Below are 23,784 nucleotides of genomic sequence, written 5' to 3'. Positions count from 1 at the left end.
ATGTAGTTGAAATATGCAGATATAAATTAATCTTCTACATTTTGTTTTCTATAAAAAGTATTATTTTTGCTTATATTGAGCCTTTTCTTATAAAAGGATATTTTAAAGTTTTTATAAAACCTAGGTATTCTCACATTCTTATATATTATATAATAATACATAGTGACATCTGTTGCTGGCTACAATAATTCATTGTGAAACGAAAAAGATGGCTACGGTTAAACATTGAATCTAGAATGATTGTTGATAGATGGCGCGGAAACAGTGTTGCCAGAGCTAGTACAATAATTGTACAATTTTAGTACATTTTAGTGTATTTTATACGCTAGTACATTTTTCCTTTTTTCTAATACATTTTCCCTGCGTTCGTTTTCTCCCAATTTCTCCCACTGGGAGCATGTACTATACCAGAGGCGTTGATATCCAATAAGTTATTCTATAATAGAATACAATTTTATTTTTGAGTTTGAAATTTTATTTTTTTATTTCATTACTTACCTTTTATCTTTATCGTTGATTTCTGCAAATATAAAGTTATTTTATATTTTCGTTTAATAAAATAAACTAGAAATTGTACTAGATTGTAACAATAATTAGAAAACAGAGCCAAGTTGATTTATATTTATAACGTGAGATTTTTGTACTGCATTACTAATTTTATCGGTAAACTTTATATAAATTTTTCATCCTTAAAATAATAATTGACACAGTCTATAACATTTTTGGAAAAAAAAAATTTAATTTGAACTTATGTTTATACATCTTTCTATAATTTTATTAAATTTGTTTAAAGTTGGTACAATCTAGTACATTTTCTAGTTAAATTGTGGCAACACTGCGCGGAAAGCAAAATATTCATACACAAGATGGATGCAATGATGCTGTTATTTAATCAAGAAAAACGTATTGAAACGAAGACTTAACATCAGAGCCGTAATTCTCAGGTCCTCGTTTGGAGTGATATCGATGTCGTTGAATGCAAGAGTATCGAAATTCATTCTCATGCTCTCTCCTTGCAAATAGATATTTCCAACCTATCATTTTTATTGAAACAGTGTTTTAATAATGTTATAATTGTAAATAAATTTTCGCAGTGTTAATTTTTCAGTTTCTGCAGTAAATTAAGGATAATTATAAATTATTGGGAATTCCCTGTATGGATTCTTTGTGTTATACAAGTGTGGAAAGCTCCGGATACTAGTGTTCTATCATCTAAAGGACATTGTTGACTTTCAAACATTGCTTTTCCTATTTTTTGATATCAGTTACACAATAAAATAAAACAATTAAACACCACGGCGGAAATCGGCGCGATAATGCGAATAATATTTTCTCTCTCGTTCGGGATACTTTATCTATACTGCGCATACTTGAGAATGCGCAGAACCGAGCTGGAACCTCTGAGGTTAGAGAAATCGTTGATTTTCATAACCAAAGTGCAAGAATGTTGTACAAAACAATACTACCAATACAGAGTGATCAAACGTATTCTGTACTCATAACCTCACAAAATTAACGAATTAAATTAAAAAGTTAAAAGTTGGCGAACTCTTAGTTTAATTTTAATGTCAATTTTCTTCATGAAGTACAAGTGGTATTTTAGTGTCTTCCAACAAGTAATTTAATTTGTTAATTTAATAGTAATTTTTAATTTAGGCTGCATAAATCAAGTTTGAATGATTTATAATTGTAGTCATATATAAAGGATAGATATAAAGTAGTAATTGATGATCTTCTGTGTATTGGACCGTTGGAAGAACTAGAAGAATCTGAAGAAAGTGTTGCAAAGCCCCAATGAGTGTTTTAATAGAACTTCTAATACAACTCAATTTAAAAAAATATTTCAGCTAACCAAAGAAACTTTCAGTTATGTTTTGAGACAACAATAATGTATCTGGTCGAACCTGTAAAAACTAAAGTAGTAAGACCTGTTTTAGTTTTTATTTGGTTTCGTATAAATTATAGGTAGTTAATATAAAATTGATATACTATTGAAAGTTATTAATGCTTTCTAAATGTTAAAATGAAATGATTTCATTTAGTTATTAACAAAATTGAACTTTTTTCGTACTAGTAGTTACCAGTAAGATGTAGGTAATAATTATTGTGGTATATCCCAATCATCAGTGAGTCGATGCATTCAATGGACAGGAAATAATGGATGCATTCATAAAATTCCCCCAAACAATTCCTGAGTTGAATGATATTAGACGAAAGTGAAAAATGTTTTTGAGAATAGAATTTTTTGCGTTCTTTTGATATCACGAGTACAGAACTAGAATAGAATATTGTGCAACAAGTGGGAAAAGTTTAACTTTTCTCACGAATGTGGAAAAGTACTTTTCCCACATGCGAGTTTACCGCTCGTGAAATAATATACTATTAACTTTTATTGAACATTTTTTTTGTCAACTGCTTTGTTACTTAATGAATATACTGTTCTGAACTCGTCCAAGACATAGGGTGTGAAGTCGGTTCTATCCGGTTATAATAGAATTCTTAATTTTGACCCGTTTCATGCTTGTTTTTATATGTTTTTATCATAGCAGGCGATTTGTTTACATTGTTTCTTTTCAACTAAATTCTAGATCTTGTTATTTATATATGTTTTTAGAATTCAAAAAATGCGTTTCTGTTATATATACAAAATATTCTATATTCAAATGAGGTGATCCCGTCTCTAGGATAGATAGAAAACTGAAAAATATTTGGGGTTTGACCACTCATCCGTATTCAAGATAAATTATAGACATTTTCTACGATTTTGCCGCAACTATTGGCAACGTTGTATTGAAAATTTATACGAATATCTTTTGGAAGCTGATACGTTCAATGAATTTGTTTTTATGTCTGACTCCCATACAGGGCGCTAGTTACACGGCTCGTATCAAGTAGTATACCTTTTTGGTGTAAAATTAAATGATGTACAAGTTCACTTCAAATTTTGCTGATTAAATTTAATATTGAAAAAATCATGTTCAATACTACTTGGTATAGACCGTGTAACTAGCTCCCTCTATGAGTATCAGACATAAAAACATGTTTATTGAATGTATCAGCTTCTAACAACAAATTTGTTTAAAATATTTATACAATGTTGCCAGTAGTAGTTGATGCAAAATCGTAAAAAATATGTATATGTATTTTTTTTCTTCAATGCACTTTATTTTGAATACGATTTTTTACCAAGCAAACCCCAAATATTTTTCAGTTTTCTATCTAATTCTAAAGACGGAATCACCTTTTCTGGAAACACCATGTATATAAAGCATGTTTAGCGGAGTTAGTTTAGTTTATAATAAATAATTATAGTGAAATAGAAGATTAACCAGTGAATTTGCATTTGAATAAATTAGAAAAGTAATTATACAAGTAGTGATAAGATAATTATTTTATAAGTTAGTTAAGTCAAGTGTTTAAATAAATTAAATAAGTAAAAGTCATTCACACCACGAATAAAAAGAATGTAAATAAGTAAGAAAAACATTATAATACTGTGTAATTGAATTGAACAGCAAAATCGTAGCAGTTCTATTTCTTATGTGTCAGAGCTAACGTAATTAATCAAATCGCCTATCGAGTCCAAATGATTTGATTCATCAATTACCAGATTACTCGTATCCATCGTTTCCTACGCAGGATCTGGTTCATTTTACTGTCGGTTTCTCCTGATTTTAACCTGCATTGATCACGTGACATAACGTATTGTAGGTATACAACCCCGAACGTCAATATATATTTTTTTTTATCGAAAACATTTGATTATTATTATCTCATGATCTAATTAAATTGGATCTGACTCATTTTATCGACGAATAGTTTTTTTATTATGCTTTTCGTAGTTTCATTGAGCTTTATTATTTTGACAGATCGATATCCTGGAGCCGTTATGTCAGTAACCACGCGGACGTTGGGGGTATAGCACGCTTTTCTTCCCTTATAACCTAAAAAACACGCGGCGGACTATATTCTCGGTAGAACGATGCCCCTATCGGCTATAAATTTTCGTTTATTTATGTATATTTATTATCGTAAATCGTGGTGGAGATTTTTAAGATTCGGAAGTGTAGTTATGTAATTAGAAGTATAAATTGTTACTTTGATATTTGCATCTTCCTTAGAAATGATTCCGTCTAAATACTGTGATTCTACTTCTTCCAGTAAGATGTATTTATTTTTAAATATTGTGTTTCAATTGAAAACGGACATTTCATTCGGGAAATTACAATAATCAACAAAGTGAACAAACAAACACAACTATAAAAACAAAACCACACACTCCCATACATTATTCAAATATGACTTAGGGTAGGTATTAGAATATTGAATACTTTAATAACATGACTTGTTGATAATATTCATTTATTTACAAATATGGATTTATACGAGAATATTGATGAGTAATGACAGTTATTACTTTTGTCAATGGATCCTTATTTCACACCATCACGCGGAAACGGCTGGACCGATTTTTTTTGTTGTTTTGGTTATCTACAGGTGAAGGTTTTTATGAAAGAAAAAATTTAAAAAATGGCGCGGAAAATTAGAAAATTTGAGAATACTTTTTTAATAATACTAACTTCTACTATAACCTTATAATCCGGTCAATTTAGACATTCGAAGTTACATAAATTCCCGTCAAGCTGAAAATCAGAAAAATTGTTTAAAAAATGATTGAATATAGAATTTGAATGAGCCCCATCATTTCCGTGTATGGATAAAATTTTATTCAAGGTCAAACGTCAAAAAAATGAGTTTTTCAGCAAAACGATGAGTTTTATCATAAAAATACCTTAGACGAAAATTGTAGATCATAAAATTATCTTAAAAATGTATCAATACTTTTTTTCCTACAAACCACTGTTTCTGAGATATAACGATTCAAAAAGTTGTAAAAGTTGTCGTATTTAATGGTTTCACCAATATATTTTCAGCAGTAAACTTTTCTTACAACATTGAAATGAACCGAGACTTGTTGTGAGTATTTGTAAGAAATTTCTGTTGACTGGAACTGTCATAAGTCCATGAAATAAATTATCAATTGACGAAGATGTTGCTAAAGTTCGACGATGTTGTTCTGCAGCTTTGGTATTTCTCGTACAATCATAGCCATTAAATACGACAGTAAATCTGAAACATTATAACTTTTATAACTTTTTGAATTGTTATATCTCAGAAACGGTGGCTCGTAGGAAAAAAAGTATTGATACGTTTATTGTAGATAAGTTTATGATTTCTCTGATTTCGTCTTTTTTGACCTTTGATCTTTTTTTCTTCTTCTTCTTCCTGCTGTATATAGGCATCATTACCTGTTTTTCTTCACGTCATTGCCTCTGCTTAGTCACCTGGGAGGTTGTCACTCCATCTTTTCCTAGGTCTTCCAAGGCTTCTTTGTCCTGCTGGTGATTTGTCCCTTGATATTTTCACAATTCGTTCTTCCGTCATGCGGTCAATGTGCTCATTCCATTTTATCTTTCTATCCAGTACCCAGTCATTGATGTTATCTATCCCGCATGTTCGTCTTATGTTTTCACTCCTTTCTCTATCCATTAGTTTTCTTCCCGCTATTCTTCGAACTATTTTCATTTCTGTAGTCTCCAATATCCGTTTCGTTTAAGAGGTCTCAGGTCGGGTCTCTGCTGCATAGGATAATATAGGTCTGATTGCGGTCTTGTATATGCGGGCTTTTGCTTCAGTTCGAATGTATTTATTTCGTCATATTGTCTCATTTAGGTATGCTTCTGCTCTTGAGGCTCTTGTAGCTTGATTTATTAATTCCGTCTCCACGTCCCCGTGTTCAGACCTTTTTTTCCACACACGAAAATGATAGGGAACATCAACATTTTATTTTCAATTGTAGTTTAAACAATTTCATTGATTTGCATCTCGATGGGAATTTATGTAGCTACACTCTTGGTTTTTGTTCTATTTCTTCTTGGTCTATTTTGTGACTTATTGGCTGGAAGACTGTAGTGAGATGATTTGCAAATAAATCAGCTTTTCTTTGTTGCTTCTAGCCCACTGTTCGTATTCGTTTTTTGTCCAGGTAGGGTTGTTACCTGGGTTTTTTTTAAATTTTATATTGGCTTCCAAATGGAATTACCTATTTTTGTTAATTTATCCCTTTAATTTATGACTAAGTCGAAGTTTTTTTTTGTCTACAGGAATGTAGCTCATTTGCCATCTTGCCTGAATCTGTTTCTTTTCGTAGCAAAAACTTATATAGATATATAGTTTTAATAACAAAATTGAGATTTCTAGCAGAATATTGAATTGCCCATTGTGGAATTAACTCCTCAAGAAATATCAAACCTTTTTCATCAGCAGCAATGTTTGAAACATTATCTACCTGATGGGTTTTTAAACCCGATGGGAAGTCCATTTAAGAATGCTTGCCTTGAGGATTGTATGGAAGAATCCACCACTTGAAGAAGATATTCTCGAAATGTTCGCTGCTTTAGAAATAAAGTAATCAACAGTCTTGTTATCATTTTCTTGCATTTCATTTTTATAATTAATCACAATCATTTGTTTTTCTCTAGCGTTTAAATGAAGCTTTTTATCTCTCTTCTTAGACGGAGTATAGCTAATATCAACATCTTCATCATTAGTCTCCATGTCAGACATGTTTTTAGAAAATTACACAACAGACAAATACAAAAAATCTAACTGCAGTATGATAATACGATGCCGTCCCTGCACTATACCTGATCTAGCGGTTATAGTAGCGATGCGACACTTAACACGCGACTTTTTATTTGTGGTATATTATGGTGCCTCTGATTTGGACCAATAACGATGTCGCGCGCCACGTTTCGCCCAGAATGTTCACGTGCTGATTACGCACTGATCATTTTTTTTTCGATAAATAGACTTTAGTCTCGGAGTTTATTGCCAGCCCTTGCCATATTGTTGAAAAAATTATCAATATATTTCCAGATAGTTGTAAAAACTTAACTTTTAACAGTGACGAATCGTCTTTTATTTATATAAACAACTTTTTCTTCATGTTTCTACGTACCTTAGTATGTCTCCTTTCATCTGGTTGTTTATTTCGGGCTGCATAATTGCTCGATATTCTTTTTCTTGTGGTTGTTCTGGTCTTCTTAGTATTTTTAGTTCTTCTTCGCCTTTCTGTGTTACGTTCATTACTTTGTGTGCCTAAATTATTGTGGCCTTTATTATTGTCTTGTAAACTGAATGAGTTGTCTTTTCTTTTTATATGTCTCTGATTTGATGTCTTTTACTATGTCTTCTTTTTTTATCAGATTTCTTAGTTCGTGTTACATATTCATTTTCTTGTTGTTTTAGACCTAGTATTAATCTCAGTATTTTTTCTTTCTATTATTTTTAGTTTTTCTTGGACTCTCTGATTTAGGCTCATTACTTTGGCTGCTTTGGCCTCCTTGTTATGCCTAATATTTCCAGTATAATATGGTACCTGCTTCAATGACCTCATTTATCTTTTTATTTCTTCCGTTTTTCTCGTCTACTATACCTTTAAGTTATTAGAATGTATTTGTTATTTGAAACGTATATAAACTTTTATTTCTGTCTCATTTGCACTCATCATATATTTTGTTTTGTCTTGGTTATTGCGTGGTTTTCTGGTTTTTGATTCCTCACTTACCTTTGCTAATGCTTCTTCTAAACCCCACCACACTAAAGCAGAAATAAGTAAAGAAAATTCGGATTGATCCATCAAGAAAAACGCTTTCCAGCGGCGGATACTTTCATTTGCAGAAAATTCCACACAATGACTCGCTTACACGATTATCAAATAGGAGCTCAACACGGCTCAAATTTTAGTGGAAATCTCTCAATGCATGTATTGACATCTTCAGGTCGAGGTCCGAAACTTTTCAAACAATCCTTATTGTTATTGAAAGAAATCGAAATTTACTTCAATGCAAAATCAAAATTGACTTGTTTTTTTTCTCAATTTTTGTTAGTGTTTACTAAAAGGACAATATCAATATCAGGATATTTGTTGCGTGTAGCATAAAAAACTAAAATAGGTGGTCAGAATTCTCAAACAATTTATCAAATTCGCGTGATGCATGTCAAGTGTTATTATTGCACCCAACAAAAAATCAATATTTCAACAAATATATGAGACCTTAGTACTGGTCGCATGGGGGAAGGAAGTTTTTATAAATTAATATTATTTGGTTTACGTAACAAAGTGGAAGTTTCTCGTGAAATACCTGCTTAGTCAATTATTCCTGTTGAAAACAAGATTTTATTATTCGATAGTCTCCCTGAATTTCAATTTAGTTGTTCCATTGATATTCTAATTTATGAATTTCATCTTTTGATGTGGAAATATAAAGGAGGTGTCGAAATACGATCCCACGGTTACTATTACATCGACTTGCAAATGGTTTCCATGCTTGATTTTTTTATTGCAAGAGTACTCAAGATGAGAGAGTGATGAAAAATTAGTTTTTCTTGTATAAAACACAGAAGAAGCATACTTTCTTTTGAATTTTTAATTAACGTATGCACGAATGATGCTATATTCTCTTACTCTCACTCCACTGCCACAACTTTTTGTTATTTTTCTAAGGCTTTCGATAGTGGTAATCATAATATTTCAATAAACAAATTGCAGTACTACGGTTTCAGGGGAATATCTCTCGCATGGTTTAAGTCGTATCTTTCCAACAGAAATCAGATTGTAAGGGTTGATAGACATAACGATATCATCTTGCAAGCCAATAGAATGTGGAATACCCCAAGGCTCAATACTAAGCTCTATTTAGTTTCTTCTGTTTATAAACGATATCGCATATCTAGACATCTCTAGTGACCTAATCACCCTTAAATCATGGTGCGATTCTAATCTTCTCTGTTTCAATGTTTCTAAAACCAAAGTTTCATCATATAAAAATACATTGCAGCCTTTTTTATCAACCCTCTGTCGGTTGCAACCTTATTTTATTGAAAAGCTGTCGCAATGTATCAAATTGATACATCTAACTTTAGCTTAGAATTACACTAAGAGCATTAGTTCTTCTATCAAGCTTAGTTGTAGATTAAATCCAACATTTATTTTGCTCATTCTTTTATTTGTTTGTTTAAGTATGTTGTGATCACAAAAAAATATATTTCTGCCAATCCCCGGAAACGTAATTTACGGGTAAAAAATTATTGACAGCAATGTCGCAATGTATCTGTTTGATACATGATTGTAAAATTTACTAACGAGTCAAATGTGTCTGGTTTTAGTTGTTGTGTTTTTTAAATTTATTTTCATAATTCATATTTTTAGTATGATTTGAAATATTTATGAAAAAAACTTACACAAAAATATAACCTCCGTAGGTAGGAATTCATATAAAATGATATTATTTCTTACATTGTAGATTGGCAACATAAATAAAATCTGGCATTCTTATATGACACAAACAAAAAATATGTATTTTTAGAAATATAAATCTAAATATCTCTAAATAAAAATATTTAGAGAAGCGATCTTTTATTTAGTCTTCTTTTTCTTATAACCTTCAGTGACATGGTGTGCTCACTGGAGTTGTATGTTCGCCACAAATATATCGCTTACAATTCTTGCAAATGGTTTTGGTCAATCTGGTTGTTCATGATGTGTAACATTAAGCACAGCGACGACGCTTTGTTGGAGCTACGGTATCTTCTGCAGCCACTGGTCCAGCTTCTTCATTGGGCTCTTCCGCTGGTTTGAATCTTCTGAGACCTTCAGATAGAGAACGTCTTGTGTCATAAGACTTTTTGTGGTAAGTTGTGGTAAGGCTAATCCGTGACTCAGTTTCCGAAAAAACTTCGAATATTCTCCTGTCCATTTCCGATTGAAATAACTTGGGCATTGATGCCTGCAGAGCTTATCGACAACGTCGACTTAGTTTTATTATAATATATGACCATCTCTGGTATTGCAGCTTGTACTGACTCCTGATCTATGGCATCATCGTAATGCTAAGGAGATATAACAAGAACATTTTGATTCTTTTTTGGTAGGTAGGAAACAAGAGTTGGTTGTTCTCCAAAACCAAACATACTTGACTGTGGCGGTCACCCCTTGACATTCAGTAGTTCTACTGGCAGTTCTCTTTTATTTCATAGTTCAGTAACAATTTGCTCATCTGTAAACCAATTATCCGCCATTTTTATTGGCGTGTAAAGTTCCTACCAGATATAATAGGCCTATGAAAGCTTTGAGTTCGGTCATGTCCGTATCATTTGCATCAAGTTGCCGGCCAAATGATCCTTTACTTCAAGTTGAATGTACTGATATATGAACTTGACTAGGTATTCCTTGTAGCATTTCATCAGAAAAAATATGACTCCAACATTCTATAGGTATCTTAGCTAGTCGTGCTTCATGTATTACTCTTGGGAGACGTGTTACAATATTAGAGCCATGGGATTCCATAAAACTCAAGTACAAAGATTTTATGAGAGCCTCTACAATAAACGCAAATTTGTACCCAGCCGAATATATAATACGAATGAAAATGGAGTGAATACTGTACCAAAGAAAATACCAAAAGTAATATCGGTGAAAGGAAAAAAGCTGGTGGGAAAAATAGTTTCTGCTGAAAGAGGCTAAACTATTACACTAGTTTGCACAATGAGTGCAGCTGGGAACTATGTTCCTCCAGCATTTATTTTTCCCCGAAAGAGAAACCAAGGTTATTTGCTTAATAATGCACCCGAAGGTAGTATTGGAATGGCTTCTGATTCAGGATTCATAAATAAATCTGTTTCTAGAATACCTACGCCACTTTAAAGACGATGATCAGCCAACCAAAGATAATCCTACCTTGTTAATTTTGGACAACCATAGCAGCCATATCTCTCTGGATGCTATACTGTTTTGTCGTGATAATGGCATTCACATGCTTACTCTCCCATCTCACAGTAGTCACAAGATGCAGCCCTTAAATCGTGGGTTTTTTGGGCCTCTGAAAATAAAATTCGCTTACGCATGTGATAAATGGCTAAGCCAACATCCAGGCCACGTGATTGGACAAACAGAAATATCTCAATTGGTGAATGAGGCCTTCCAAAAAGTAGCAACGCTTAGCAATGCTGATTCAAGTTTCAAAGTTTCTGGAATCTGGCCAATAGACAGAGGCATTTTTTCGGAGGAAGATTTCGTGGCAGCTTCTGTAACTGACATGATTCCTGCCCAAAATTTAGAAGAGATGTTGCCAACTACAGCAGTACAGGAACCTTTACAAGAAGATTCAATTCCATCACGCGCACGACATTTGACAAACTTCGCAGCATCCACCCCTTCTACACAGCCAACACAAGAAGTTTTGTAAAGTGCAGTAACGACTTCATACCTTGACATCATCGAATGCTGACAAGCAAATTCAAGAAAACTTCTTACAAATCTCCCAATCATATTCAGCGATAAACACAACTATGACCAGTCCAGCCACCACTGCATTTACATCAACATGTGTAGCACGCGCATATAATTCATACCATTGTCGTCTATACAAGCTCTGTCGAAAGCAATATCACAAAATCGATGACGAAAATGCAAAAAGTTAATAATTGCTACTGATAGTTCCTTTAAATCTGAGTTAGAAACTAAGAAAAAAGAGGGAGAAGAGAAATTATCCAAAAAGAAAATACGACTAGATTTAAAAGAAAGACTAAAAACTAAGAAAACCACTTCAAAATCATCTGAGACTGCCAAAAAAAATAATATTAAAAGTGCGCGTTTAGAACGGTTTTTGTTTTCTATAGTTTCTTAAAATATAAGCTACTGACAATACTGTTATTGTGTCTAAGTTGACGACAAATAAACAGTCTTTCTAATTAACACAGTTTTATTCCATTCTACAAGTAATTTCAGAGTTTTTGAAGCGTCAAAGTTTAAATGCGCACACTTGATCCACATGATTCTATGCGGCTCAGTGCGTCGTTCTTTGCGCGTGGTAGCTTCATCCATCTTATAGTTTTGTCTTTTCCGAGGTAAAATAAATATAAAATAACATTAAGCTATAATAATTAGGCCAAATATAGCTTACTACAGTCAAAGTAAAATAACACTTACGCGTTATGTCGCAATGTATCAATATGAAACAATAGGTTCGTTACTAAATACACTCAATCACTACAACGTTGAGAATATGACTGAGCGATAGACTAATACGGCATAGGAAGGTACTATGAAGGAGGAATCTCTCCAGTTTAGGGTTCTTTAATCAAATTGAATATTGGCGACCGACCGAGGGTTAAATAACACCACCACAGACATCGTTGAATCTATAAAATTCGTAGAGGTTATTGTGGACAATTCATATTGCCGCCTTATCTAAAAAATTAAGAGGTGGATAAGATCAGTTTCCAAAGAACTGATCTTATCCATCTTCTTAACAGTTTATCGTGCCCTTTTCTTTTGGGGTACGTGTGGTGCGAATTTGAGCGAATCTTCAAACTACAAAAGAGAGCTTACTCGGACTAAACAGCAGGACTAACTGCAGGGACTTCTTTAAAAGATTAAAAATTCTAACTCTTCCTTGGATTTAGAGGCTTTCAATAAGTAGTAAGTAAAAGCTTATTTTAAGTGATTTGATCATCTTACACAAAATACATGTTTATTTGAAAGTACTTTTTGTTACAACCACCATACAGGTACATGCTTATGAAGTTTTACGGTCTTAGTCTATTATTATCAATTCTGTTGTGTCTTTTCTTTATTTCTGTTTTTTTTTCTTATACCATAGTCTAAAATAATCCATGATTTATGTTTTTTTATATCTTAGCAACTAGCTACAGAAAGTAGTTTGAAATTAAATACATAACACAGAGAAAAGTAAGAAATATTTATACATTATAAACTTCTTCAAAATTTTTATTTGATTATACATTAAAAAACATGGAATTTATCATATCGTCGGATCACCGCCCAAAAATTCCTTTTTAGATTTTGTTTAAAGTGTGTACTTGCATTTAATCACTTTAAATAATTTATGAACTCGAAGTAGTGTTGAAGTACGTGAAGTAAATTTATTTATTGATACCACATACTCATCTTCTTCTTTGATAACAATTTCAACATAGTTTTTTCAAAGCCTTTAGCGGTCTGCTGCTAGAACTTTCTAGTTCTATAATCTCTTTACTCAGTTTTGGAGACTGATTACATTTTCATAATTCTGATTTTACGTTTGCCCATATTAAATATAGGGTTAAATTTGCAATGGTAAAGAGGTAGTCTGAGAAGAATATAACCCTTTTCTTTGCACACAAATTTTCTCTAACTTTAAACCTTTAATAACAGTAAGAAATTCTTTGTTTGTTGGGCCCTTTTCACAATACCTGACAGAGAGAGGAATATTTTTTTCAGACTTAAATGCTAAAACGATTACAGACTGTGCTGGAATGTTAGTCAAAAGCTGCTCATGAAATCATAATGCGCTTCCCTTTGCATTCGAATATATTTAAAACAACTCTCTCTATTTATTTAAAGAAATTTATGAATTAAATGAATCTCACCAAGTCACGCCACTGTTTATCGCAGAGTGTCTGGTAGGAATATTTCAAAGAAATTATGTACATACAGCTTCTGCCAATAGCAATTCATTTATATTTACGATTCGATGTTTTCATTGGTAAACAATGGAGATGATGAGTCCACGTGGTCTGACGTTTTCTTAGATATTCACCGAATTTATACGGGGAGTAAACATTATTTTTCATTTCTAATTTTGGTATAAGTGCCGTACGTATTATGAAAAATTGATTGTTCCTCGCATAACTGTCTACTGCAATTGTGATATTGGAAGAACTATACTTGGTACTGGGTAATTTTTGGTATCGAGTGAAATTACTTATTACTTCAAGAGCTATCTATTAGTACTTCTTACTTATTAATTCCGGGAAAAATAATTTATTAGGCTACATGTACTGGTTGCTGAGAGAACTTTTTCCAAATAGTTATATCAACACTGTTTTCTAGCTGCGAAAAATTCCCTGTTTTGTTTATCAGTTTTACTTGTACTGTTTGGTGGGTGCCCATAGTTTTTTGCAAACTATTTTGTTTCAATAAACTGATAAAAACCTGATATTTTTTAAATATCGTTGTATGTCAAGGTTATTACTGTTTTTAAGCTATTGCTTTTTTCCTTTATTTTGATAAGCTATTGATTAATAGTATCTAAAAATACAAATGAGTCACTTTATAATCATCAACTATTCGAAACTATTGTAACTAACCCACACATTATTAAAAGTTGGAATACTAAGAACAGAAATTAACATTATGCAATGGAAAGATACAAAATCACAATCCTTATCTCAACTTCAAATAACTGAGATCAACAATTAAGGAAAAATATTAAAAGATATAAATGAATAATGAGACATGGCTGCTGGATGCGTTATGCTTAAATTTATATCAGAGAAATGGTAGCCCTTGAAATAATTATGGAAAATACTAGCTGACCCGGCAGACATCGTACTGTCCCAATGATAAATAAAAGATCTAAACTTTTGTATGGAATAAAACTTTTGTACGAAATACACTGTAAATATACAAAAGGAATCATTTTTTCATTAAAAAAAATTAAAAAAGCTCGGTATGAATGAAGTTTTCTTATTTATTATTATTTTCGATTAATTACTCATGATGTTGCTTAATTACAAAACGGAGTTTCAATTCCATATTGACAGACAAACACAGTTATGATACAGTCTGTCAATAAGTTGTCTAATAAACCTTATTTTTTGTTTTGTCTTGTGGTGCGTTAATTTATGATTATCGGAAAATCCAGACGTACCAAACGTTTAAAATTGAATAGTAAATCCGTTATAATCATTGGTACACACGGGATCATGACATCCTTTTCTTTGTAATTCCCCTTTATGATTGTTGCCTCAATGATGATATTCATCAACTTTGTCACAGTGAATCTTGTTTCATTGCACAGTCGATGTAGATTAATGTTATGCAGCATGATGGCAATTGATACTACTTTTAACTGCAAATTGTGAGGTGGTAATCCATGGTAATCCAATTCCAGTGAATTTAAAAACCCCGTGGGATAATTGACTACGTTATCCTGGTTCATAACGGTGTCGACTGATTTGAAGGAAACCAACTGTCCCGGAAGAAATTTCTGAATGGTCGCATTGAGATCCTCGACATGTTTCACCCAGCCAATTATGGTTATTTAACTGTTACGCTATGTCTGGGAAAAGACGCTAAATAAGATCCTCTTTTGAGTCTGGGTAGTCATTTGCATTTTGTTGCAAAAATATTCGCATGTTAGCAATAAAGTGTCACTATCATAAAAGACCAACAAAAAAGAGCACATAACTTGGTATGTCTTTGTCTGAGGTATCGATCGAAATAGAGAATGAATCGACATATTAGTTGGTTATCAAATGTTAAATATTATGTTTGCATTCAGAAATTTAATTTTTGACAAAATATTAGGGGAAAACAAAATTGTTGTTTTTATTTAGAGCATTTTCATATTTATTCAACGTTTAAACCCTCTCTGGACTTTAACAAATAATTCAAGTCCAAAATTAGCCAAATCGGTCCAGCCGTTCTCGAGTTTTAGCGAGACTAACGAACAGCATTTCATTTTTTTACATATAGATGTATTTAAATTATGTAAAATTTATTAATTTATTAACTATATGCATAAAATTGAACATTTTTTGTCTATGCGTTATTCTTTTAAACAATATAAAAAACAAAATTAAATTTTGATAATTTGTGCTTAGATTCAACCGAAAGGAGAAAATTTTTAATTTTTTAAATTGTTTGTAATTTTTTTAATTTTAAATATAAAGGTTTCTATTCACTGAAAATCGAGTTATCGATGTGGCACCAATAGTTTTTGCAAAATGGCAATTAAGCCATAGGAGGCCCTTTTTTCAAAGGGCCATTCTTGCTCACAGGATCGTCCTATCATCATTTGGAAAGTCGCGTTGGAAAGAAAAAGAGTTGACTAAAAATCCCTCATCTTAGTTTTTTGAATTTTTGTTTTTTGACCTCAAAAAAGTGTCCATAAAAGGGGTAAAAAAATTTATAAACAATTTATTGGTTTATAAACATTATATAAAAATATCGTAATACCAATGTCATAATCGGAAAGCTGGAAGTTTAATTTGGGGCGAAGCCGCGAAAGCGAGTGGGGATAACCAGAAAAAGCAAAGACGGCGCTCTCAACAATGCTCAGACAGACTGCGGGTCGCTGAAAAATTTTAATTATCTCAGTAACTATTGGGCCGATTTTGATTTGAACAGTTATTCATACTGGCATAAAATTCTTTGCATTCTAGGTGAAAATATTCAATTTTCTGGGGAAATATTTCGTATTTACTGCTTTACTTGAATAAACTTACGAAAAAAAGGCTTTTGGAGACAAAATTAATAGAAAAAAAACAACGCTATCGTGTTCTAGGGGTTAAATAAAAGTTATGTGCATAAAATTCAACATTTTTGGAGTGTACTCCTTAAGAATCGATTTGCATATATAAGGGGCCCGGTATGAGAAAAATGTGAGGAGTAAAATCTATCGATGAATGACTTTGTTACGTTTTTGGTGCGCACCTTATGATGCGCAACTTTCTAATTTGTCAGTGTCGACATACTCATATTGCAGTTTTTATTATAAATATCAATAATTAATATTGTTATTGTGAAGTTTTAATTTTTATCATTGTGTTCCGCTAAAGTGAATTGAAAGTATTTTCAAATAACTATGGCAGAAAGAGGTGTAGATGATATTGCCGGAACATCTAGCAAACACGTGGTTGCAAGGTACGTTATAATTCATGTATTATATGTATGAGCATGTGCAATTTGTGTTTATTAAATATTTTAATAATTATCGATGTAGTTCATATAAATATATATTTGAAAACAACACATAAAATTAGATAATCAACCCAATATGAATTATCGAGATTATTGACTATTGTAAAAAGTTTAATGTAAAATATTTCGTCGATTAGTTATAATAAATGTATATGAAATGAATAAATTGTATAAATATATATTTATATATGTATATTATTTTCATTAATTAACAAATTTACCCTTTTATACAGTATCAATCTTTTTTAAGTTAAATAAACTCTTTTTGCGTCTGGTTAGACTATCGAACTTAAGGAGTAAACTGCGTCGGAGCTGACACACACAATTCTCTACAATATTGCATAGGCTCAGCGCAAAACACAAAAAACAAAATTTGTACCGATTTTTAGGTGTTTTTATTGTTTAAAAAAATAACGCATAGACAAAAAATGTTAAATTTTATGCACATAACTTTTATTTAATTACTAGAACACGATGGCGTTGTTTTTTACTGATTTTTGTTTTTACTAGCATTTTGTGCGTCCGTCTGTCTGTTACATCGATACCTCCTCACAGGAAGCATGTAGCAGTTTGGGTCTTTTCGAATTTAATTCTTGTATAACTGTAGAAGAAATTGAGGCAATATTAGGAAAAGATTAATAAAATTAATTATAATGTGATTTTAAAGATAGTTGAAAATTTGTTACTAAATTTTATCAACGATATTAAAATTAATATTTAGGTAGAATCATTGAAGAATTCTGTGGCTGATAGACTTGCTTTCAAGCCGTTTTCTTTTACACATACAATTATAAATGTAATTATAAAAGTAAGTACACTTGTGGTTTATTTTTTTAATTCTTATGGCAAAGTTTCACGACAATACTTTTATATCATACCTTCGTTATCACAAACTTTTATCATTTTTGTTATTTCCTATAATTTGTAGTTCGTTTTCAACTAGTATTCTACCGGCGCGGCGGCGGTTTTAACGGGCGTTTAATGTTTTTAATTTTCGCGTTTACGTTTTATATTCACCGTTTATGTTGTTTCAATGGAAAGGATAATTGATTAATCAGTTGATGGTATCTATTGTAAAATTATCACGAAACCTGCTTAAAATTTTGTTTAGTTTATTATTGTTTAGTGTATTTCACTCGAGTTGTTTTATTCAGAACGTAATAAAACGATTGTAGTTTTCCTCTAAATAAGATTATCAAATAATTAATTAAATTCTCTTTTTCTTTTCGTATATCTTGGAAAATGAAAATCAATTTTGCTGCTAATTATTCATTGAAATTATACTTTGGTGTTGCTTTTTGAGAATTGTTCTATTTGCTTTTTAAATCTGCAATAAGTCTGATATCAAAATTTTGAGCGGCTGTACAATATTTTTATGTTTGGTTGTCAATTTTAATTGGAAAAAAATTAACTATCGAATTATTTGACAATACGAAGTGGGCGTACTTTGGATTACATTGTCGTTAAGTTCTTAAGGTAAATTTACTTAATCTTCCACCAACGTCAATTTAAGTTCTTAGAAAATATTAGAGGCTGGATTTTTTTGTTGAAACATTTTTTCCAAATTATCTCCATTTACATCTATCGGATTCATCTACAGTGATCGTGCCAGCCAGTTGTTTAACCGTCGCCGATAAGTTTGTACACGATTTCTAATGCTTTTAATATGTTGTTGATTAGTTCTTCAGGTAAATTGTCACAAACTTCTACCACCTTCTTCGCAGATAGCTCCGGTCATATTCTATGGGATTCATGTACTGATCGTGCTGACTAAGCCATTTGAATGATGCCTACCTGATTAAGATAGTCTTTCACTGTATGTTAAGTCTGGAGGCGTGCGTTATCATACATGAAATTGTCGCTTATAAATGAAACAAAAGGTATAAAATTCGATTTAATCAATAGACCTCAATAGTGTTAATCACAGCTCTCAAACATACCGTTATGACCCACCACCATATGACCATATGTCTGTACATTTTCTTACTCCATCCTCGGAACTTGCAGAAAAACTCATTTAATAAAACATTTAATCGTCTTTTAATTTTCATTTACGCTGACTTTACGGGCTTTTTCTAAAAAATTTCGGTTCTGTACAGCTGTTTGATGATGATTCGTGAAGTCAAAGATGCCAGTTGCCCGATTTCTATTCAGTCTCTCTATAATTTCAGACGCTGCGAACACCTAATGCAGTAGGAGGATTCTTCCACAGCCTTAGCTGGTGAATCACTCATTATGCATCATAACACCTACTAAAGTTCATAGCAGAATAAAGAACAAACTTTAAATCAACAAATTCTTCAACAAGTGTCAATTATCGTCCAAGCTCTCAAATTAAATTTAGGATCAGAAACAATCTGTTATGAAGATATTAGCATTTAAACTAAAACTATATATAAATTATAAAATGGAATTTGTTAGAATGGGTATTAACTCCCAAAAGTAATGTTGAAGGTAATAGTTATTGGAAATATCTGGATTGAAATAATTTTGAACATTGATTATCATAAGTTTAGAACAAAATTGATTATATGTTTGGAGTTTGGAGGAAAAACAAGACATTTGCATGAAAGCTTTGAGCCTTGTTGTCAACATTTTCGTTACCTATAATACATATATAAGTGATAATTAGAAGCTATACATCATTTTAATGTATAACATCTATTCTATATACTATAGAGGGTGTCCTATTTTCTTCTTTTTAAACATAAAATCTTGAAAGCTCAACAATTTGGTTTCTTACCAAATGAATCTAATGACTTTATGTTTTCCATTCTTAAAGGCCGCTTGACATGATGCAATACAACTAGCAATGCAAGACGCAATATTTCTTGATATAAATCATGCGCAGATGAAGTTCATCTGATTGTTTCATGCAAGATCTTGACATTATCTTCTTTGTACCATTTTTATTGCGTGCAAGTTGCAATCTAGTTATTTTTGGCTCAACAGATAAGCTGACTTTCGTAAAACTTAGCTCTGTTATTTTCATTGTTAAACTAGGTACAAAATATTAGATAAAATTTGAGGTTACGAATTTGTTCACTTTTACTGTTTACAAAGACTCTCATGCAATTTCTTGCTCGTTATATTGCATTTTGTCATACTATGCGCCAATAGGAAGTAGGATTTACCTTGACGTTGCTAATCAGCGATATGTTTTATCTACACACGTATTTTTAACTAAAGTAATTTTCAAGTACTCAGTAGCAAATGTGAGCAACAATTCTATGATATCGACATATGCATGGAGCATTGCACATGTGCAAGTGGAGTCCACGGAAAACTCCGTGAGCATCAGGCTGCTGTGTTTTCTTTTTATACTGATCTTATTGCAACTGAGGTTAAAATCATAGGTACTTGATGGCAGCTTTGGCATTAGGATATAACGCCAAGGAAAGGGACTTTTATGCACCGCTTGTTGAAAGTAAGCCCATCAGCTGCTCAAATAATACAGATTTAAATGAAATAGGTTTAAATTATGAAAATTATGGTGCTGTAAATGAAAATACTGAAACAATATCAGTCCCAGGAAGCAAAAATGATAATGATAATGAGTTTAAACATTTCCTAGAACAGCATACTAAGTTTGGTATATGTAAAGTACTTTTTAAACAGATGTTTAAAAAGGTTAGATAAATCTAAAACAAAAAATAGTTCGGATACATTTTTAAGTACGTGCGGTAGTACCTTTGGCCTACGCAATCGAGCTGGTGCTTCAAAGAGTTCAACCGACATCCATCTCCAGTCGCACTAAACATAAAAATGTTACTGTAATAATTTAAAATGTTTTATATAAATAATAAACTAATAAAGCCTGTATTGTTCCTTTTACCATATCTTTTCTTTTCTATCAGCAAGCTAATGAATGAACGTGCACATGCTTAGATAAAATATACCGCTGATTAGCAACGTCAAGGAAAATCCTACCTCCTATTGGCAATAGTGCGCATAGTATTCCCAGGGAGACAAAATCGACCCGCGATTAGCAATGTTTGTACAAAACGTACCAGCGATTAGGAACAACCAATGAGAGACCTTAATTCATAGCCTATTGTTAATCAATGATAAATTCTGCCTAAATGCCACCAGCTAGTGATCACGACTAACTCTCCTAATAGTAGTATTCTCGCCCAGTTTACGACTCCGCGTGAACCCGCCTTAAGAAGAAATGCAAACTTAGTGGTTATTCAGTGGAAACAACATGGAGGATTTTCGACGCCAGTGCCTTCGATGGTACGCGGCAGAACTAATAATTTTCGCTGTTAATTTAAATTTTTAACACAGGATATTTACGGTATTCTATATTATTCATTTTCACCGGGTTCTGATTCCGCGACGGTGACATTACTTACATTACATTACATACTTCTCTTTTTATTTAGAGTGTAAAGTAACAATTATTGATATTTGTCGACTTCATTTGAATCGATTATCGAAAGTTACGCGACTTTATTCGAGCGACACTCAATCATCGTTTTGGGAAGAACTCGTATATCAATTTGACATTTTTCGTGTGATTAATGGTACTTTGAAAACTTGTGAGGTTTTCTGTGATTTTCTCTTATGTCTGATGTATCATTTATAACTGTAAATTGAACGCAACAAATATTATTTAGCGTTAAAACCCTATTCATTTTGAAGCTCCCCAATAGTTAATTTATCCAAAAATTCTCGTGTAGAATGAAACCAATTAACTAACTAGGTCTACTTCGAGTACAATAACAGGCAAATATATATTTCCAAATACACTAGTACTTTTTGCTGAAAAAACTCAATTGTTTTATTACAAATAATAATAAGCTAGAGAATGGCAAGCTTGTCGATAAATAAACCTGAAAAAATGGAAATGTTGAGTAGTATTCAAGAGGAGATAAATAAGGATGAAACTGATGTGATAACTGAAGAAATTTCGAAACGAAATAACTTTCAAGAGACGGATGAACAGAAACTATCACATTCTGTTGACGAAGAGAAAAGTAGGTGAATTTCAAGCAGTGGCAATTAAATAATATCCTATTAAATTACTGAATTTTCTTAAACATATGTTGAATTCATTATAAAATGCCGTAAAACGTTCTCTTCTCCTTATTTGAATGGATGCCGCATCATTTTATCATGTTAAATCGGTTGTGTGCAGCGTTTTCTCACTATACGGTCTTAAATTAAATTAAATTAAATTCCACTAAAATCCATTTTCAAGCGATAATCGTGTGCATGCGTTTTGCTAGGTCACCCCTTAAGATCAGATTTATCTTTTGCATTTTTATCTTAAGTTCGTTTTTTTTCTTACTGAGACATTACTTAATTTTGACTGTCTCAATTTTTTCTCGTAAAACCACTTTTTGTAGTTTGATATACCTAAATAGTAACTGAAATATCTGTACATCACTTTCATGAAAAAATCAAAAATAACCTGGAACGGAACTGGTCATTAGTCAACATTTTCCACCACTAAATTTACGGCAATATCTTTCTTCATTAAAAGCTTACTGGCTACTGTCTGAACCTATATTGGTCAATTCCTCGATTTGTGAAACTGCCCAATGATGGACACCAGTTTATGATAGTTCAATACGAGATTTCGAACATGCCTTTAAAGTTAAAAAGTATTTCTAAAACATTAACTGTTCATTGATTTGATTTCAGAAAGAGCTCTGGAGATATGTGAGCTGGACAACATGTCATCGTCACCCACGATGGGGAGTAGACAATTAAGTAAATCGACATCGGAGTTGAGTAGTCCCAGAGAAGCACCGGATTTTCGACCACAATCCGCTGCACCTCCAGAAACTTCTCATTTATCAGTTTATCAAAAAGCACACAGTTTTCTTGCACAAATAAAAGTAAGTTGGTATTGGATATGAAAGTTTCGAAGGGGATCATATGATAATGTTATTAATGAAACGTTCAGCTCTCCAATTATCTATTAACCATTTTTCAATCAACAAAATCGTATCAATAAAGATAACAAAAAAATTGTTCACATTTTATTATTAACATATCTGCATAAAAACCAACACGTAACAGAGATTCCAACTTCCAAAAAGCCGTAAAACTATATAAAAAAATTTGTCATAAGAATAAAAAAGCCACCAAGGATATTTATTGTAATGGAGACTCGCTAATTATCGTAATGCTGTGAAAGAAACATAGTCTGTTGTGAATAATCCAAGAAATAATGCTTCTTTCTCAAGAACTCCAACAGATAACCTCAATAATTACTTTGTAAATGTAATCAACAGTTTAATGAATTCTATAACTCCTTCTCCGTGGTCCGCTTTCATTTCATTTCACTTTTAGCAGAACTTTGTGTCATAATTAAATATAAATTCTCCTCTAATACCGATGGGCATACATGTCAAGTCTGCAGGAATACACATTGAATCAACTTACCACATTAATAAACCTTTCGTTTCAAAATGGCACTTTTCCAAATTATCTTAAACCGGCGGTAATTATATCTTTGTATAAAGGAGAAAGCAAGGATCGCAAATAGAGAAATGATGCTATATTCTCTCTCCAAAGTAATGTTTACTCCAGTATAAAGAATCAACACTGCACTGCAAATAGCTTGTGCACTATGTGGTTTAATATGAAAATATTTTCTTTTAATCAAGTGAAAGATAAAAAAAAATAGGATTTTAAGGTTAGATCACCTCTAATGAACCCTCCAAATGGTTCGATCGCCTTTTACTTTGGTATTTTTAAGTTAGAGGGTTACATGAAATTAATTTATGTCTCTACTTAGAAGCCCTGTAATTCCTCAGAGACGCATCTTGGTACAGAGGTAAAATGCCCCCAATCGTCACATTTTCGGCTCCCCTACATCCTCTACTCATTTTTAAACCATCCAATGAAAGTCTAATTATTTAGAGAACTATTGAGCTAAATTTTTCATAGTTATGGATAACATGACTACAAAAACTGTTTATTCTTTGTTCTAAAGTCTA

The 23,784-nt window shown here is 32.1% G+C and overlaps 1 protein-coding gene across 5 annotated transcripts in view; it reads left to right on the top strand.

Moving 5' to 3' along the window:
- The first annotated feature begins 3,996 nt into the window (after positions 1–3,996).
- Positions 3,997–23,784, top strand: part of LOC130446506 (multiple C2 and transmembrane domain-containing protein) — a 98,824-nt gene continuing 79,036 nt past the window's right edge. For 2 of the 5 annotated variants that reach the window (XM_056782806.1, XM_056782810.1), the window contains exons 1-3: positions 17,789–17,895; positions 21,635–21,810; positions 22,481–22,677. In XM_056782806.1, the coding sequence (XP_056638784.1) occupies positions 21,642–21,810; positions 22,481–22,677 (366 nt within the window). In that variant the 5' untranslated portion in view covers positions 17,789–17,895; positions 21,635–21,641. Of the gene's footprint in view, positions 4,161–16,690; positions 16,775–17,788; positions 17,896–19,181; positions 19,286–21,513; positions 21,811–22,480; positions 22,678–23,784 lie in introns of those variants that run through there. The other 3 variants (XM_056782807.1, XM_056782809.1, XM_056782808.1) reach the window with 3 other exon arrangements.

This window comes from Diorhabda sublineata, chromosome 7 (genome assembly GCF_026230105.1).
Source record: "Diorhabda sublineata isolate icDioSubl1.1 chromosome 7, icDioSubl1.1, whole genome shotgun sequence".
NCBI lineage: Eukaryota > Metazoa > Arthropoda > Insecta > Coleoptera > Chrysomelidae > Diorhabda > Diorhabda sublineata.
This window is presented reverse-complemented; position numbering and strand designations above follow the sequence as displayed.